This window comes from Filicampus tigris, chromosome 16, assembly GCF_054856515.1.
Source record: "Filicampus tigris isolate MCC_2025a chromosome 16, RoL_Ftig_1.0, whole genome shotgun sequence".
Classification (NCBI taxonomy): Eukaryota; Metazoa; Chordata; class Actinopteri; order Syngnathiformes; family Syngnathidae; genus Filicampus; species Filicampus tigris.
In genome coordinates, this window is record NC_141232.1 from 6,416,916 (window position 1) to 6,437,338 (window position 20,423).

At 41.4% G+C, this 20,423-nt stretch overlaps 2 protein-coding genes across 10 annotated transcripts in view; one reads left to right on the forward strand and one right to left on the reverse strand.

The window, feature by feature from the left end:
• Positions 1 to 20,423, forward strand: part of mrtfbb (myocardin related transcription factor Bb) — a 42,705-nt gene that overhangs the window by 2,212 nt on the left and 20,070 nt on the right. For 4 of the 7 annotated variants that reach the window (XM_086054878.1, XM_086054880.1, XM_086054877.1 and 1 more), the window contains 2 exons: positions 10,593 to 10,793; positions 14,403 to 14,560. Coding sequence is in view for 4 of the 7 variants with exons in the window: in XM_086054877.1 (XP_085911003.1) it covers positions 14,449 to 14,560 (112 nt within the window). In the remaining 3 variants the exon portion in view is untranslated. Of the gene's footprint in view, positions 1 to 10,592; positions 10,794 to 14,402; positions 14,561 to 17,233; positions 17,331 to 20,423 lie in introns of those variants that run through there. The other 3 variants (XM_086054876.1, XM_086054875.1, XM_086054879.1) reach the window with 3 other exon arrangements.
• Positions 1,114 to 10,751, reverse strand: shisa9b (shisa family member 9b). 3 transcript variants are annotated; one of them, XM_086054885.1, is made up of 5 exons: positions 9,949 to 10,751; positions 9,185 to 9,291; positions 4,926 to 5,066; positions 3,156 to 3,311; positions 1,114 to 3,094 (listed from the first exon to the last, which is right to left on the reverse strand). In XM_086054885.1, exons 1-5 carry the CDS (start codon positions 10,461 to 10,463, stop codon positions 3,048 to 3,050), a joined length of 966 nt encoding a protein of 321 aa, XP_085911011.1. In that variant the 5' UTR covers positions 10,464 to 10,751; the 3' UTR covers positions 1,114 to 3,047. The 3 variants fall into 3 exon arrangements, with proteins under 3 accessions (XP_085911011.1, XP_085911010.1, XP_085911009.1); XM_086054884.1 differs by having other exon boundaries at positions 1,114 to 3,308; XM_086054883.1 differs by having other exon boundaries at positions 1,114 to 3,311.

Below are 20,423 nucleotides of genomic sequence, written 5' to 3' on the forward strand. Positions count from 1 at the left end.
CAACAATGGCAACTCTGGATAGTCAAACCCAGCTTCCGAATGTTCAATCTGCTTGTTGTACAATAGTTGAGCAAAGTGATTTTGTCCCTTCTTGACCCAAATTGGGTTGTTTTTGTCCCAAATGTTTTCAGAGTGAAAAGGGAATACGTGTTGAACAATAGCTATGAAAAGCCAAAGAAAAAAAATCAAAACGCTTGGAGCATATGCATGCGTCCCGTATCAACATTACGCTTGGCATATGGCAAATATTTTCAGGATCATGTTTTGTTGTCTGGCTCATTCATCCCATTCCAAAGTTGTCTGCCGATATAACAACAGCATAAATCTACAAATACTTTGGGCTATTTTCAGCTTGCCATCCTGGCAAGTTGTCAGTCTGTGTCTCAACATATGAGCACAAACGCAGCCAGTCCCGGTTAAGGATTCCTTCCCTCCATCTTCCCAGACGACTTGACTTTCCCTCAGTCTACCCTTGAACTCGGCGCTTGCCATTCCCAGCGGACGGCTAACGTTTCGTTGCGTCCGCCGCAGAGGCTCCACTAACAACTCCCCATGCACAAACGCAGCAACTGGAGAACATGGGCAATAAATACCGGTGCGATAAAAAGTTTGTGTTAGTGTGTTTTTATATTAATCGAGCAATCGAGTGTTATTCAATATATCGTCGCTGTCATGTGAAAATCACTTATGTCCAATTTTTTAAAGAAAAATAAATTTTTGTTAATGTGATGTCTGTAACGCGGAAACACCAATTCATATAAAAATAACAAAACTTGAAAAAATTGAGTTTTGTTTTTTTTCACAGGACAGTGACGATATATTATTTTTTTTTAACGGTACGGGTGAATCGCCCGTTTTTGTCGTTCTGTTTTCACTTTTTTAGACAGCAAATCATTTGGTTAAAGAGGCAAGTAGTGCGCGCCACGGCACTATTAATCAACATTAAATTATATTATGTTTATCAGAAAACAGATGTTTGACTGACAAGAACTTAGTTTAAAAAATATGAAATCGGCTTCATGACAGCACAGACACATAAGACAGTCTGCTATTAAGAAAAATATTTTAATAGCAAAACGAACAAAACCATGACATTTTGGTACTGCTGCAACACATTAAAACACAAAGTCACGATATAGAACAATGTGGGTGGCAAATTAAAAATACTTTCTCTTTTTGACAATCCGGCATACTTTCAAATCATTTGGACTGTATTTCAAATTCATAACATTACATGCTGTTGGCATATTTGCTCCATTTTAGTGTGAATTGGTCAACTATGTTAAAATATTTAATTCATGAAACCTTTTGATTTTAAATTATTTCAAATAAATCCTCCAAAGTGATGTTTTGCTCAACTACTAACCTAAAAAAGCTTATTTTGATTTGTCCAGTCCATACCATCAAAAGTGAAGTACCGGTAATTAAAATCTATAATTGTCGAATATCAGTATTAAAAAGCATTTTCCTTATTATTGGAGAACGCGTGATATCAATCTTTACACATGCTAAAAGACATTCATTAATAGTTCATAATAATTCAAATCTATAATAGTCCAATATCAGTATTAAAAAGCATTTTCCTTATTATTGGAGACCACGTGATATCAATCTTTGCACACTCTAAAAGACATTCATTAATAGTGCCTGAAATATGTATAATGTACATTCCCGGTGTGACAACAACCAAGAACCACAAAAATTTGACTCAGCAGTTGTTCATAATAACAGCAATGTCACCTTCTTTTTGACCAAGCCAAAAATGTAGAATATAACAGTGTGTACTTACAACATTCAATAGCATTGACTGGTTGAAATGGAAAATATGAACAAACTTAATATTGATCATTTCACTAATTTCACTAAAAACACACACACAATTGTGATTCATTTACATACTGTATATATGCTTACATGTGATGCAATAAACATAACAGTCAGTGTCATTTCTGCCCTTTTCATTTTTGTTCTTGGAATTAATGAAACTAAATTCCAATGGTGCCTTGAGAGACTTACAAGTCGTAATTTGTACGATTTATTATGATTATTTTGGGCTTTTTGCTTTGAATTTCCATCAAAAATGTGAGCTACTTTACTTTATAGCAAGCAGTAGTTGGCTTCGATCCGTTTAACGCCACTCCCAGTTGATATTTTGACAATTACACATGTTTTCAAAACAAAAAATCCGTTTGGTATTCATTCAAAACAAACAATGCAAGCGCCTATCGGTTTTGCGGTTTTACCCTTTAAGCAACACATATTTGAAGAAAAGCACTGGAGCAAATCATGTCCAAAGACAATTATAACAATATTTACAGGCATGTATTATTCATCCTCTGCAAAGAACGACTAATATAAGTAATCTGAAGTTTACTGCGGATGGATTGTCTCCATGTATATTTGTTTGTTTGTATAAAACCGCTCCCAGGTGGCCAAGGCATGCGCACTGGAAGGAGCAGCACAATATCCATTGAACTGAAGCAAATAATGCAGCCAAAAAATGGGTAATTCTTTACATTTTCATTCAAATTTTGCATTTTGGGGGGGGATAAGAGCGCTTCAAAAAGGCAGCTTCCACCATCACGAAAACAAATTGTCTGAGAATTGTCCCGAATTGAATCCGAAAACGATTAAATCGCTCAGCCCTAATCTCAAGGCACCACTGTTGTTTGTTTGCTTAGTGGAGGTCTGTGTTGGAGTTGTCATTGTCAAAAAGCTGCGGCGAGTCAGCTATTTGCTTTTGTCGATTATAATAATTACTTAAGTAAATAATAGTGTTTCGAGTTTCGGTGTGATTTAAGTAGCATTTGTCATTTGGTATTATCGTCGGATAACACTCATTTGTCGCGAACGCTGTCCATGACATCCGCGCAACCGCAGGCCACGGTCACATTTTACAGAAGCACTTCCTGTCCTTTGGTGTCTCTCCCCTCATACTGTCACTTCCGTCTTGCTGTTGGTGACCAAGTAGGGCTGCGGGGGCAGGAAGCGAGCGTTCTGAAGTTCCCTCTCCCCGATGCAGAGTTTGGTCGGGCCGAAGCACTGCCTCAGCCCCGGCGCGTCGTTGCTCTCCCAAGGTCTCGGCGTGGCCGGGCTGGAGAAAGAGCCAAAGGACAGCGACAGGGAGCTGTGGCTTCTCGGGCTTTTGTGCTTACGTCCGCTCTGCATGCTTGACATCTGTCTGGGCGGGCTGTAAGGGTTCCTGGGCTCGGGTTCCGTGTCCATATGCTCCATTGGAAGGCTGCTCTTCGCCGTTATTGCGCTCAGCACTTGGCGGCGGTTGCTGTAGAAGCTGTCGTTGGCTTTTTCTGCTGACGTATAGAGAACAGCCAGACCCGTTAACAAAGGGGTTGTAGAACTTTTGGGCCCAGTGGTGTGGCAAAAGTAGTGGAGTCAACATTGCAGTAGATACAGTATTTGGATGAAAAACACTTCTGGGCCATATGGCGGGCGACTTCACCCAAGGAGAAAGAGGCAGACACTTTTTAGAAAGCAGCCATCAGGTTGAAATTAAACTGTCTCCTTGTAGGCAAGTTTGTATGAAAATTAGCGCTGTCAAGCAATTCCGACGTTTTAACTAATTAATCGCCAAACAGTTTCAGAATTGATCGCGATTAATCGCATTTATCAACTACAATTTTCTACGACGCTATTCACCTGAGTAAAATCTTGTGGCATTAAAATGGATTTTTTTTTCAATATATTTCAATTCCAACACTGTTCTAATAGCTTTCTTTGATCCTTGAATATGATTCTTTTCCTGTGAAATACAACTGTTGAACGATATGCCAAAGATGGTACAGTTATGGTATTTGAATTTGGCTTTTCAAAGTACGCAAATTATTTTGGATCGGATCCGTTTTTGTCTGTCTTTGCGCCACTGACTCTCCTCAAAGTTTGGCTGCAAAGTGAGAAGAGGTCAGCTGCCACAGGAAGGACATAAAACTGAGTTAACTGAGTTAATTTTTTGGAACGCTTTCTAAAATGTTCACTTGACAGCCCTAATTAAAATTGTATCGCATTAATCCCACAGTGCACACGACGTCAACAAGACCAAGAAGTGAGTTGCCTTCAGTCTTATGACGTCATTAAAGATTAGGTTGGGTACGCAATTCATTATCAGCAGTGGTTTTCCTTTTGGAGGAATTGTTTCAAAATCCACAATTTTGTTGGATTTTGTTCCAAGTTCCACCGTATATCCTTTACAGCAACTCACTGTACAGGTGTCAGGCTTGTTACTGTTCCGGGTGGCTGTGTTCCACCCAGTCGCCACGAGTCATTTGCGTTTTGATTTCTCTTGATTGCTTCCTGTCCTCGAGCTCATTAGCTAAGACGGGCTCTATTTTTGATTGTCCCTAATGATCTGTTTGCTCGACGAGAACTTCCGGGGCGTCGGAGGAGCTTCGGCTTGCGTAGTCCAAAAATCGTCCCCCAGAGAGATCGTTCAAAAAGGCACGCTGTTGTGCTTTGGGATGCGTATCGAAGTTGATGTATAGTTCCCGACATGTTTTTAACATCCTTTTTTTAGCGCCACTTGGGAAAAAAGTGCTTCTATTTTGGGACCGCTTTAAGGTTCTGGCGGCTCTCTCTTGTCGAGACAATCGCGTCTTGTTTCAAATGCCGACTTAGGCCCGATCACTTCCAAAATGATCAACATCTTATAAATAGCTTTTGCTTCCTCTCCCTCCGGACCTTGACGAGCTATTGATTAAATGTGAGGGAATGAAGTTTTCTAGAAAGTTGAAGCGTCTACAAAAACTGTCTGAAAAGAAAACGTAATCAAGACAAGAACACATAATCAAACGTTCAAGGGGATATCATGAAAAAAAAAAAAAGAAGACTTTTTTTCTCGCTCTCATTCTCCTTGAAATAGTGAAAAAAAGCACATCATATTTCTCCTTTACACTTTTGTTTGCAATTCTTACCGACAGCCTTGAGGGTGGCATACTTGTTGAGGTCTTTGACCGACGTCTGCGGCTCGTAGGGGCTGCCGATCTGATCCAGCAGTGCGTACGGCTCGGTGAGCAGAGGCGATGCAGGCGTCGCGTCGTTCATCTGGGGGCTGTCTGGAAAAAGTTCAATAACGGGAAAGACAAAATATTAGAAACTTGTAGACTTCGGTGTACTCGAGATAACCATATCTTCACCGATCCGCTCGCCTGACGCAATCTGTCGTAGTACCAAGACTGGCCCGTGGGGGGGCGGCATGTTGCCACGGGGCATGCATACTGCCAGAAAATACAAAAGAAGAAAGAGTAGTTGTCATAACACATAGAAGAAGCTAGGCTAAACGTTAGCTTAACGAGTAACTATTGCGTAAACGTCCTTTTCATGTATATTGCGCTGAATGACATTGGCTCAGTGGCGTGAATGTTTTCCAGCGCTATACAGTTGTGAGCCTTTCTGTGGGTGCAGCTGGAGAATTGCGGCCGCTCTTCCAATCCTACACAAGACATCTGTGTAATTAATGGCTGTGCAGCAAATAGACTGCCCCCCTCCCCCGTCGCCGTGGCCTGGCATGACAGTGCAAACAGATGTTGGGAAAGTCGCCATTAGATTGGCGCCGCAAAGTAAGGCCTGTTTGATCATTCCGCATGTCTTCATAACAGTATTTTGGAGATGAATGTGAAAATTTTGTCAAAAATTGTCCAAAAATGACTTTTATTTCATGCATTTTGGGCTGGCTCGCATAGGCTAACTCCACAAGTGGACGTTGGCTTTTTCTTTGGCTTTTTTTTTTGTGTGTTGCTTCCACAAAGGAGTAGGAGCAAATAGGATAGTATGATGTTAATGATAGAAATGAAATAGTAATTATTTTTTAGTGTTTGGCTGGCACATTTTGTCATTGTGGTAATTTCACAAGTCTTAAAACATACCTTTTCCCTATAATTCATTCAGTGTTTTATCTTGGATGTGACCATAAAAAAAACTGTCAATTTACTTGTCATGCTAAGCATTACATTCAGAGATGAGATGAATAATCAACATTTGATCAATCCTTTGTTATAACTCACTCATAGGCATAATCAATCAACTCTGCATCGCTTATATCTCAAAGTCTATCCCTCATTGTCATTGTCCGAGATTGACCAAATTGAGTCGGCTGTTCCTCGCTCTAAAATTTCTGTGGAAAAACAGATCATTAATCCAGAATGAGGTTAATGAGGCTCTTATTCCCCACTGGTCAGCGAGAGACTTTATTACTGTGCTAATTAATGCGGAGGAAGTCTCAAATCGCCGACAATGTCTCGCCTTATGATGCAGAGGACGGCTTCGCTGTTTTTTACTTCAATACAACTAAACATCAAAACAATGAGGATTCAGACCGCACCTTCCTTACCAAAATACATAATCCAGGATGAATTTCAATCGCTGAGTGTTCGTTTACAGTTTTCCCTACGACTGACCAATCACCAGGAAACAAAATGGACTTAAAACAGACACAACCTCCAAGAAACAAGCAAAAAAATGACCAAGAGAGGGAGAAAAATGGGAAGGCCTGTCGATTCACTTTTCAGCGCTATCTGAAGTCGATTCCTTCCAAGTATTGGAGACCCCGTACATTTATCTGACATGCCTTTTGTCACCCCGATGTGACCGATCCCAGACAGCGCCGCTGGTGGGCTGAGACAACATTGCTTTGTCAGGCAAATCTCTCCACTTGTTGACCTGCTTTACTTTGGTACAATTAAAGCGCAAGTGGGCCAAAGTCATTTTCTGTATTATGCTGCCGTACGCGACTCGACTTCAGATTTGTCTTCTAAAACCTTGTGCACTTTTAAACATCTTAAAGCGGGAGTCAACCCAAGCATAATTTTTTCAAGAATATGTTCCCAGCAGGCCCACTAGTTGAAACAGAGCATTCTGATTAATTTTGCATTTGTGGAATAGTTAAGTAGCAAAATGCACTTGTTTTTAGCCATCCCTGGGGGTGGCCATTTTGTCTTCTGTCGACTGAAAATGACATCACAGCTGCTTACGACGACCAATCACAGCTGACCTGTTCTCTGAATCTGAGCCGTGATTGGTCGTTGTGAGCAGTTGTGATGTCAAGACAATGTTGCTTGTTCCCGGTTAGCTCAGCTTCCAAATCTATTAGCATTAGCGTGCGCACTTAAAGCGAAAGTCAACACAAACATATTTTTTTCAAGAATATGTTTTCACCAGGCCCACTAGTTGAAACACGGCATTCTGATTAATATTGTGTTTGTGGAATGGTAGTTAATCCACCCGTTTTTAGCCATCTCTGTGGGCGGCTATTTTGTCTCTTCTGTCGACTGAAAATGACATCACAACTGCTCAGGGCTGAGGTAACGACCAATCACGTCTCAGCTTCAGAAAACAGGGCAGCTGTGATTGGTCGTTACCTGAGTCCTGAGCAGTTGTGATGTCATTTTCAGTCGACAGAAGAGACAAAATGGCCGCCCCCTAAAATGGCTAAAAACGGGTGAAAAACTTGTTTCAACTAGTGGATTTGCATAGAACATATCCTTGAAAAAAATATGTTTGGGTTGACTTTTTCTTTAAGTTAAAAGGCCTGAAAATGTGTTATTTTTGTGTATAAGCTTTAAACAGCCAATAGATTAATCAAGGACGATCAGGGCTTTCAGTAACATCTGATTGCATATTTTCTATTCCCAGAATGCTGAAGCGCACATTTATTTGTTTGTCTTCTTTTAACGCGTTGACAGAGTGCTGTCAGAGTCGCGGCTTTCATGTCAAAAAGTAGGCCGCTGCTGCCTTGTAATGTTAAGGAAGCTTGTCGCCGCTGATCGACACCTCCATGGGACTTGTAAGTTTTACACGAGCATTTTTTCTCTCGGGTGAGATGGAGTTACAAGGTGCAACTATTCTCCGGCAAGCTCATCTGATGCTTGTTAAAGCGGAAGTCAACCCAAACATATTTTTTTTCAAGAATATGTTCCCAGCAGGCCCACTAGTTGAAACACGGCATTCGGAATAATTTTGAGTTTGTGGAATATAAATTAAGCAGCAAAATGACCTCGTTTTTAGCCATCTCCGGGGGCGGCCATTTTGTCTTCTATCGACTGAAAATGACATCACAACTGCTCACAACAACCAATCGCGGCTCAGATTCAGAAAACAGGTCAGCTGCGGTTGGTCGTTGTGAGCAGTTGTGATGTCATTTTCAGTCGACGGAAGACAAAATGGCCGCCCCCGGAGATGGCTAAAAACGAGTGGCTGAACTACTATTCCACAAACTCCAGATTTATCAGGATGCCGTGTTTCAACTAGTGGGCCTGCTGGGAACATATTCTTGAAAAAAAATATGTTTGTGTTGACTTTCGTGCGCACGCTAATGCTAATAGATTTGGAAGCTGAGCTAACCGGGCACAAGCAGCATTGCGTCTGCCGAACATGCTCCTTGTCACAAAACTCCTTTCAACTCTGAATTTATGCACGTCTGAGTCATTTCAGCGCACTGTGATAATTGGTGCCGGCAGGGAAACCTGCCTCATGATGTTCGGGAGAGGAGGATCCCAATTCAACACTTTAGGAACAATTGTCGCTTTGCACGGCAGCAGTGGAACCGAACCTGACAGATCCATGAGACAAAAATATCGCCTCACCCCGTTGAAACTCACCAAGAGTGTCGTCATGGGAACAACTGCTGTTGTCGGTATAATTAAGCTGCGCTGCTCACCTTCGACAAAATGTTAACCGTGGTAAACATGTACTGAAAGTCAGAGCCGATTTTTAACCAGACTTCTGATCAACGTCGACAAAGTCCTAATTATGGGCGGTCTCAAGATTATCCTGATCAGTTTTACTTCCTGTAAATGTTCAGGATTCGACGGTCAGTGGCAAGCTAAGGCACACACTCCGTCCGTGATAAGTGCTGTGAAACGGAATGGCACTGATTACGCTACGACTGACTTTTACAACGTTTCTGTCTTCTTTTTTTTATTTTCCACAATCTGGATGCCCTGTGGCACCATGCTGCCTCCCACAGGCCAGACTTGGTACTACAACAGACATCTGGTTTGAGGCATTACACTTGTCATTGTTGATTTAGATATTGTTTTCTTTGAGCTGGTGCATCCAGATACAACGTTCCCACATTTTTGTTTTTTTGTAATGACAGTATTTGATACAACGTCAACACTATTTCAGAAGTCCGGTTGGGAAGATGATCACAAAGTGCGTTGCTCCTGACACTTACGTAGACTGTTTATTGCGACTCTTGTCTGCATGTTCTCATAGTGCAGGCCCAGGCTCATCTCGTCTGTATGTTCTGAGGCAGGGTGACGGGTCACATGTGCCAAAGCTCTGCAAAGACATTGTAAATATTGAAATACATTCTAAAAAGGATGAAAACGGAAAAATAAATGCTGTAGTTATTATTGGGGTTTTTTTTCGTCGACAATCATTATTTCATACTGCCTTTTTTACTTGAAAGGACTTTGCTTTCCTGATTGGTTTAGATCAGGGGTCCCCAACCACCGGGGCGCGGCCCGGTCCAAAGTGGCCTGCGGCCCGGTACCGGTTGTTTTGAAAAATGACCAGATTCTCTCCGTTACATCCATCTATGACTGACTCTTAACGCATGTCAAGTCGCGTAATGCTAATATTAAATGCACAAGCTAGCAAATGGGTAAAATGAACAGACACATTTGGAAAGTTTCAAACGTTAGGGTAAAATAGGGTCTGCAAATGTTTGGTAGTGAATGAGTTCAAGTGGCTTTCATGAATATGAAATATCCTTCTGAGGAATAAAACCTTGGCCTCAACACTTAGGCCTACTACCCGACTGAATTTTAATTTGGGTGTTGCGAAATTGAAATGGACCGGATTAGACGACTGCAGTTGAGGTTGTAGCACCACCTGCTGCTTTGGCATGCACTTGACAGCCTGCGAATGCATTTTGGAGATGTTTTATTGAGTAGCTACGGAAATGGAAACCAAAAAGTGTAAATAAAGTCCTACTGTGGCATGTTCTCTCGGTTCGGCCGCTGCGTCTTCTCCAGCCCGAGCTTGGCGAAGATGCCAATCAGCGCCACGATAGCCACCAGCCCGCAGACGACATACACGATCATGTTGGTCTTGTCCTTGGCCGAGTCCTGCGCCACGTCCACTTTGGACGGCGGTCTGCCGGTCATCATCCACGGCGGCGTGTCGTAGTTCTTACAGGTGCTCTGGTCCAGCCGCGAGCTGCGGAAGGCGCAGCAGAACCGGAAGCCGCACGTGCCGCAGCAGTACAGGTAGTTGCCCGTCTGGCACACGAACGGCGGGTCCCACTGGCCCATCACGTCGTAGTAGCCGCGGCATTTGTCCTCCGTGTGCGGGCTGCTCTCCGTCGCGCCGCTCGCCGTGGACTCGGCGGACTCGTTGTATCCGCTCACCAGCACCAAGTCGTCCGCCGCGCGCTCCCCTTGGCAATCCCCGTGGCGCACGGTCACTTTGGCGAGGACGTAAGCCAGCAGCAGCTCAGCGCCGCGCATATTTGCTTACTTTTGTTTTGCTCCCCTCCACGCGCGTCGGACGCGCTCACATCCTCCGTGCGTAAAAGTGATCTGGGTGCAACTTGCCATGCGCCAATGCGCGTAATGGTACTCCTCTCTGCGATGCAGTCTGCTAGTTCCAGCTCGGGTGACTGAACGGGATTGGAGAGGGAGCGGCGGTGGTCCTGGCCGAGGTCGTCAGCCTCCTCCAGGCTGCTTTTCTCCAGCACTGAGTGGCAGCAGACAAGACAAGTTGGGTGAGGGAAGATGCAGAGGAGAGAGGTGGAGTCTGATCGTGTGAGCGTGCGTGCCGCTGTGAGCGAGAGAGAGGTTAGATTTTGTCGTTTTGAAATTGTAATAGGGGTTATATTCTCCCGTTCGTACTATTTATTTGGATATTTAACTCATTCACTGCCATTGACGAATTTATTAGTCTTTTCACAGTCCAGCTATTCAGTCCCAGGAACTTATTTATATTTTTTTCCTTTTTTTTTTTTTTTTTTTTTTAGGGTAAAAGAGGGTCTGAAAATGTCTGGCAGTGAATGAGTTAAAGGGTGACATATTTACAAAATGGATCTCAATGGAATTCACATCTCAGGAAAATTGCAGGTCCGGAAATTAGGACCACCTTCAAACTTCACCAAATCATGCCTGAAAGGTTTTCGCAGAACACAAAATGTCTTCTCACAAATTTATTAATAATCATATTGTAAAATACTACCCCCCAAAACTGAGCATTATCGTTGGAAAACTCTTACATATTGCGTAACAGAGGGTGGGACAATTCAGCAGAGCCCAATATGATTATGGCTGTCAAGGGTTGTTTATTTTAGTCAGTTATACAAGTCCATCTGATATTGTCATTTCACAGTTTCACAGTGTCACATCCCTCAACGGTGAACGTGATCTTTAAGAAAAAAGGACACTCATGTATCTGCTAAAAAAAAAAAAAAGGAAGGGGAACAAAAAAACTAGTCAGCAGTTTATTTTTAGAGGATTTTTTATTTTTCTGATTGGAGAAAGGATGCTTGCCATCTGCCACTTGAGAAATGTCTTTTTTGCTTTTGCGTTATTTGATGTTGAATCATCTTAGCGGTGGGAGGCTACTTTTTATTTACAATTGGCCACCGGGGGACTTTTGGCTTGTTTCATCTCGTACGTTTCCTATAAATAGTTCTACTCCCTGAAGGAGGAAAACTTTTGGAGTTGCTTTCAAGTGCGAACAGCACGGCTTCAGTCAGGAAGAGCGCTCCCGACTGCGAAGCGGCCACCTGGTCGAATAACAGACGCCGTAGCCTTGAATTAGCTCGGTCGTATGGCCCAAGAGCACGTCATTGACACTTTGCGAGTCAGTGTCGCTCACGCGGCGACGGCTTTGTTATGTGATCGGGAAGCATGCTAATCTTTGCTTGCCTTTACACTCCAATTGCCTCCATGGAGATGTTTTTAGTAGTGGCAGCATGAAGAGGACCGCTTCACTCGAGTTCGGCAATCAAATTAGCTCAATTTTGCTATCCTTCCATCCATAGTCGCTGCCAAACTTGATTCATCTCAGTTTTGCTTCATGAATCATTAACAAATGCCGTGACTCGGTGAACTGGAAATTAATTGCAGTTCGGTAGTATGATCTTCATCCCCCCCCCAAAAAATACTAAAAAGAATTTTAAAAAATGGACTGAAAATGTGCAACTGTTGAAACTGTTATTTGTGTGCAGTACATTTTCATGAAAGCATTATTTAAATACAGTGTTTCCTTCCCTATATTTAGACGCAGTGTTAGTCTGAAACAAATCTAAAATCTAAAAAAAAAAAAAAAATCTAAAACCGTGCATAATGTTACGATGGCTTACAATAATATTAAATTCACTTTCTCAATGTTGATGATGAACACTTAGGACAGGAATGGGCAACCTGCGAGCCGCGTGCGACGCCCGACCACACTCTGAGTGGCCCCTTGATTGATTTAAAAATAAAAAAATCCTCAGAAAACACCGATAAACATCCATTATATGAAAAATGGTGCAAAACAAGAAAAGAATCCAAAAAATACCCCAAATATTTTTTTTTAAATACAGGAAAAAAAAGACTGTGGTTTTAAGTTGTAATATCACCATTCACTACTAGATGGTAGACATGACTTACTTTAGTTACACTTACACTTAGTCTCACGCTGCCTTATAAACTACAACCTTGAGGGCATTACAGTGTCCTAACTGCTCCGTTTTTGTTTTGTTTTTTTTCCACTTAACGGCGGCATAACTATTTTTGGCTTGTAGCACTAAGCAAAAAAAAAAATCTTCCAAACTATGGATTGCTACTAGCAAAACACGTAAATTGGGGCACTCACAAGTCAAGGCATGCTCATGTTATATACAGTATGTATTGATATTTTTTAAACAAATGTTGACTGTAATTATGACTTTGCATTAGCCTAGCGAGTCACTCACCGAGAGATTACAGCGCACTCCGACTAACATCCTAATTTGGTTTACGTCATCCTGTGTAGCTTTTTTTTTTTTTTTTTTGTACAATTTCGCTTCTGAAATGCAGCGAGAGCATGACAGCTGCATGAAATGTGCCTGCTGCGATGTTCTTTGGCTTGGGATCAGGTGGGCCGACCGGGCTGCTGTAATCCTTCCCCGACACCGAGAGAGAGTCGCGAGCGTAATTAAATGTGCATGTGGAGATGTTCATGATAATGACTTTCCATTGAATGAATAACACCCGAGACCTCGTCTTTTTACTCTGTACAAAACATAATGCGTTCAAACATGTTACATGTGGATTACGGTCCACAACGGTGGAGTAAATTAAGGCTGGATAGACTTCGCCAAAGTAAATAACACCAACGTTCAACCTCTCCGTGACACGCTCCGAAAAGACTTTGATGCCCGCCGTCGACATGCGGAATATTCATAACTTTCTGTGATGTACGGTGAAGTCTGCTTTTCCGTTCAAAGCCAGTTGAATCTAATTCTGCTCATTTGGACCGCTATATTTATCCGTTCCTTGAAAGCGGACGCTTTTAATATCGGTGCGGAGAAAAGGTTGACAGGAAGCAGGACTTCAAAAGTCTTCATTTACGGAATAGGGTCACAATAGGCAGTATCATACACATCCGCTCCCAAAATAACTGACTGATTCCTTCATGTGTGGAGCAATCTCACAAATCCCCCCAAAAACATCCATCAACTCAATTTGTATCATGCTAGACCTAATTAGGGTCGACTTATATATATTATATTTAAGTTCCTGGGATTGAATGGCTGCACTTTGAAAAGACAAACAAATCCGTCAATGGCAGTGAATGAGTTAAATAAGGTACAGATTTGGAGGATTCTGTCGAAAAGGAATCCGGTTTTTGTGCATGATATTTAAAGTGTCATTTCCTGTCTGGAGGACACGGTTGCGCTGTTAGCACGCCGTCCACTTCCCTTTTGAAATGTCACTGTCCATTGCACTGCATCGTGTTCTATTATCCTACTTTCAAAGACTTTCTGTGGCGCTTGATGGAAGGCTATTAAGTTACACAAGCTAGTTACTTACATAAGCTAGTACTACTAGTTTGTGTTTGTTGTTTCTCACAAAAGGAGACAATATCTGTTTTTCCCCCCTGTAATTCAAAATAGTTTCCAGGTGTATTAATAAAATGTGTCTGACATTCATTCCTATGTCAACAGAATTACAAGATACTTTTTGTCAGACTGTGCTTGAAATCACGCGGTTTTACTTGGTTGTTAATTTCACATTGGATGGCCGGGCAGGCACTTCAGAAACACAACTTTTTGCACACAAGCCATTCAAAAGTAAATTTTCCATAATATGTCGGCTTTAATGTCAAGTGATGTTGAAAGATGAGTACAGAGAGATGCGACGCGAACGCGAAACATGGCGACGCGACGTGCACTGACATTTTTCCCCTTTTGTCTTCCTCTTCAGCTGGCGCGCAATCAAAGAGGCGGCAAAGTGCAGGGGAAATGTCGTCATGGTAACAGAAGAATCAGCCGCGATGACCGCGAGAACCGAGGCGGGCCTGATCCTCCGTGATCTGCTATCACAGCTGAGCATCGTTACCATGAGACGAACGGCTCGCGGAGGTAGGCACCGGTGTGCTTTGAAAGGTCACAAGGCGGACATTTCCTTTATCCTTTAATTATTACGTCTTTTATTTCAGCCACTAAATTGTCGAACCAGGTGGAAATTTGCACGCATTCCTTTTGCGGATGGTCGATCTTACAAAAGAGTAGGCCGAATGCCATAAATGATAATTAGAGGAGGCAAAATACCTCGGCAGCAACATGGCAAAGTCAGAGCATTGAAAATAATATGAAATAATGATAAATAAATAAATGAATGATAATGAATTAAAAAGGCAATAGTGTCATGCAAAGCAGTCAGTGCTTCTCTGATGATAATTTGGACGTTGACATGTCAAAATAGTGATTTAGTTTCATTCTCGGAATGTACGACTTTTAATCTCGAAAACATTTTATCTTGAAAACACACAATTTTATTCTGAAAAATGCATTGAGAAAATATATGGCTATATTCTGGCACGATTACAAACTTTAGTCTAAAAAAAAAAATATATACACCTTTTTCCTAAAAAAATGAATAAATAAAACATTTGATTTTTTTTTAAAAAACCTTCAATCCCAAAAATATCAAACACACACACATTAATTTTTTTGTCTCAAAAATATACCGTTTTTTTCCTTGTAAATGTAAGATTTTTTATCTTGAAACTGAAAGACTTTTTTCTTGAAAATATAACAAGGACTTTAGTCTTATATTATTACAACTTTAATATAATAAAATACAACTTACCCGAAACATACACCACTAACTTTTTTTCTTTCTTTTTTATGATTTTATTTTTTTTTTTCTTAAATACTATTTTTTTTTTCTCTCGACAATAAGACAGTTTTTAACCCCCCCCCAAAAAATACTTTATCCGATTTTTTTTCTTGACAATATAAAACATTTTTCTGGGAAATGTACACCTTTTTTTTTATCTCAAAACTGTACAACTTATTATCTTTAAAATACATGACATAATACACAACTTCATCCTCGTCAAATCACAACGTTAGCCTCGTAGTGTTATTCTTTTCTTCTCTACGTTGACTACAATGGGAAATCACCACTTAGATGTCACTTGCGCAATGCTCGTTAAATAGCAAGCGAGTGCAAGGCAAGTCAACTTGCCTGTTAAGGTCGTACCTGCGCAGCGGAAGCGATCGCAGAAACCTCCCTGCCCGAATGGACCATTCGAGAAGCCATTAGAGAGCCTCTGCTTATTTCCTGCGGCCGCCTTCATGCCTTCACGAGTGTCCAGTGTCTTGTCAGGCTCATTATGTGCGAGACGAGAGTTTCCCCCCTCCTCTAAAGACGAGAACTTGGCGGGCCATAACGAGCATGTCTGCGCTCGGTGTGGAATCCACACGCACAGTGCACGTTGTAACCTTTGATTGGGGCCAGCCTGATTACATGCGTAGAAATGTTTCTATATTTGCCATATAATGGGCAGTGGAAAGCATTTTGGTCTTTTTGAGGAGATGAAGTTGTATGACTTTTTGAGGAGGCACTTCATTGGGCCCGATCGTCCCGTTTGCGTAAGTCGCTAAAGCGCCTGGACGTGCTTTCGTTTGAGTGGTTTCTCTCGTGCGGGCGAATTCGTGTAAGCTGGGAATGAAGTTGGCCTAAGCACAGAGACAGGATTTATTGACAATTTTGTCTGAAAAATGGAACATGGTATTTTCCTGGAGCTGGTTAATATATTTGAAATCTGTGAAAATGATAAAGCACATTTTACATTTGAAAGGCCATGCACGTTGGCTTTCTATGTGTTGAAGCAATTCAAAACGTACTTTTGCATAAGAATCCCCTTTCAAGTGGATATTTGACTTGAACCCAAGACATTTAAAAAAAAAAATAACAGCGTAATATAGCAAATGAAGACTAAAATAGGCCAAAACTAGAAAGGAAGCTGCAGACAAACAAACAAGGCCATCATGCAGATGAGTTGATGTAAATGTGACTTGACTCAAACAGTGTCCTCTAATTGAAGGAGCGCCTCGAAAAGCGACAGAGGACACCGCTGAGGTCTCAAGTCTGCGCGATTGTGAAACACGGTGCTTCGATCAGGCCTATTTTCAGACCACACTTTTTTTTTTTTTTTTATCTCGACTGAAGCAAAGCTGATCTGTCTGACGAGCACGGGAGCACAATTTTGGCAGCCCCAAAGACACACATGAACTCAGACACACACGTAGGGTGGCCAAATGAGAGCTGGGGGCGCGGGGGTTCGCAGGTGTTTCCATCATCGCCTCCAAATGGAATCGGAAAACATGCAGATCTACGGGCAGCCCAATGAACACATTTGAAATGAATTAATGATTTTTCCAATAAGGAGCTCACGCACACACGCACACATGCACTGAAAATGAGAAACACAAATTCCATTTCATGAGAGAGAAAAAAATGCATCTCACAGTTTTATGTAACGTCAGATAGAACTCAAGTAAAAAATATATTTAAAAAAATAAATAAATAAATAAAAATTATATATATATATATATATATATATATATATATATATATATATATATATATATATATATATATATATATGTGTGTGTGTACAGTATAGAAAACTTGACCAACCTTATTATTTTGTTCATCTTTAATAGTTCCCCGTTTTTGTGGTCATACCCATTTCCCCATAGCCATACAGTCCATTTAGCAGCTTGCAATAGACGCAGTATAGTGCGAACCACGATAATTGACACATTTGATTTACACTATATACCTTTTGGATAGTATTAAAAGTGAGCATTTATAAAGGCAGAGTTTTGCATAGACTAGGTGAGTGCAAATGTTTCCTAATAATTCAATCTCGTACCAACTTTCATGTCCAACGCTTTTCACAAGTACAGCATAAATGAATTTAAATGGAGGCGCCCTTTATTATGGCCTCTTTTAATAACCTGGTTAGAGATTTTAAGAACATCTTGATAATTTCACGTTTGACAATTGCTGGGTAAAATCAAATTATCTTCCTCTGATGGCTTCATAAAAAAGCTTTTTATATTTGGGACAGAGAAAAGGTAATAAAAAAAAAAAAGGCATTGACTCAGATGTAATTTAACGACCCATATTCGCACAACAAAAGGAATAGATGGGCTCAAGTTCTCAAAGGCGTCAATGCAACCTTCTGCCTTGAGCGTGTGATTGCTGAAGAGCAATTTTGAAAATTCGCCGACTCCTTTCACACGTCTCAACCAATTTGAACCATTTCAACTTCAACGATATTCAGCCCATCCGGGACATCTTGCCATATTTTTGTCGCTAACCTTGCCCTGCGTTAGCATGATTGTAAAAAATATGCTAATTGTAAAATTGTAATTGTAAAATCCTAACCAGCTGGTTTGTTTTTAGGTTGCCATCTACAACTGTTAGCATGTTAGCACTTTTTAGAACTACTCATTAGTATTAGTAACAAAATCAGCTTTTATCATTTTTCCACATCCCTACAACATTTCAGTTCAGGGTAAGCTCTTAAGGAATCACTTGGAATTTCCACAGAAACTCATTTCTGTTGTGTTTGGAAAGAATTTACGAGGAATCTTTCTAATTGTTTCTTGTAACCATTTGATGGAAAGTTACCGCAGTGGCTGAAGCTGCACGGACGTTATGTCACAGTAGAGGGCAGCAGAGGTCTGTGCTTTGTCATGTTTTGCTCAGGCCTCCAGACCATGTTATGAAAAGCAAACTTGGAGCAGCTATTTGCTCATTTCATCACTTTGTGATGGTGATGGATGTGTTGTTATATTTTGGCTTCGCCACGTTTTTTTATTAGCTCCCGTAGCTTCCAAAATAAACGCTCGGGGTTGGAACTATGTATCCTTTTTTTGTTTACGTATTGGAAACCACATTAGAAGTGCTTCAGATTCTTCACTTTGTCTCCTATTGATGATCTTTTGGGTTATTTTGCAGCGCAGTGATATATTAGCGCCTGGAAACATCACATTGAGCCTTTTTAAAACAAAAATGTTCCCATTGGATCCAAAATAGTTTTCAAACCTCCAATGTTTGTTTTCAAATCACCAATGTTTCCAGTGAAATGATCGGTTCAAGAGTCAAACCGTTTTCTTTTTTTTAATTTTTTTTTTTTTTATTATTAAAATGAAAGCTCCGGGCAATGTTTTAGGCAAGACATTTTTAATATGCGTTTCTTGGCGACGACTGAGACGGTTTGGGACGAGCAAAACGGTTTGCAAACATCTTTGCCCGCTCGCTACGGTCGCGAACATTAACAAGCATTGCCGCACGTTTTGAGGCTCCACTATAAGCTATATTTTCTTCATTAAAGAGAAATATCTAGATCATAGGGGTCCCACGGTCCCCCAACTCATATGACATAACCTGCTTGAGTCATTCCGACCGCGCAGAAGTAGAATCATGTTGTTTTTTTTCTTGTGTGTGTGTGTGTGGACAGTGAGGGAATGCTCCCCCAAGGAAAGCTAGTGGCCTTTGCACGCCGTGATGTAAATGCCATGTGGGTGTGGGATCTGGACTCGACTCGCTTCGGGCCTGAGTAAATAGTGCAGCCATTCCTGGCATGGTTGCATATGGCGCAGGAAGGAAATGTCTGTAATCAGGGAACTTTGACGCTTTCCCAGAGTTGGCTCAGGGAGTGGGTTGGCAGCCGAGAGATGACAGCGTATTAAAAGTAGGTATGTAATGAGCCCTTCGACACATTTCTTCTCTGGTCAGCATCCTCCTGAAACGGAGATGTGTAGTGCAATGGGTAGCTCCCATGTGGGGGTTCGAAACATCTCTCCAAAGAGCATAAAGTTATATTAGTGCCTGCTTTCCAAAGAACCAAATTATCTTCTCCCCAGCATGCAAAACATGCCAAGAATGTGTCGACGGTCAGCAAAGTTTGAGTCATTGCATGCTTTCATTTTAAACGAAAAAGACAACGGTCCGAGACGAGAACCCTGGGGCACGCCACGGAACTGATATCGCATAATAACTAAAGTGGGGTTGACTTATACTGATCTTAAAATGCTAACCGAATTTCAAAATGTACGAGACCCCACACATGATGAGGGAAAAAAACAAATGAGCGTGACTTCTTTGTGTTTGCTGTATTTCAGAGGACCACACATTTACCGACATTTCCATCTGCAATCGCGAGTCTCCGTCCACAAAGTGGGACTGACAGATTCCGCTGGTTTCGATGTTTAGTCTGAGTTTAGAAAACCTCTGTGAGCAAATACAAAGCTACGGCAGACCTGGGCTGTACACCGTCTTATCAATCACATCCTGCTGACTGCCGATCACAAATCTAACAATACTCATGTTGGATTTGTGACCGGATGAGTGATTCTGTGGCCGAGAGAACACTGAGTGAAGTTCTGACTTCACACAAAACAAACTCCTGCCTTCCGCCGCTGAAGTTTGGTTGAGGGGAAGTTTGAATATGCAGACAACAATTTTAATGTTTTTTTTTTTGTTTTTTTCGTGTGTGTGTGTGTTTATTATTGGCAGTAGCCAATTAAAGAGAGGCTACAGTACAATAAATACCATACATACCATGACAATATTTAGCCTCAAAAATAAATCATAATTGGAGGATTTTTTTTTTTTTTCCATGTTACAGAAAATCGCTTATAGGATTTGCTCACGACTAACGTGATCACATTGTTCCCCCTCCAAAATTCTGCGACTAGGTGAATTTCGAACTGCGAATATGCGGTGCTGCACAGGGCACCCCGGACTGCCAAAAAATACAAATAAGGAGAGAGAGAGTAGTAGAAGAATGAGAGAAATCACTCCACACACATCCCACACCACAATATAATTGGTCCGAAAAATCTTTCAACAGCATTTGATAATCGAGCCTTTGCTGACTTTTGAGGTGAAATGCTCAAATTTGGCCCGATTGTCGGT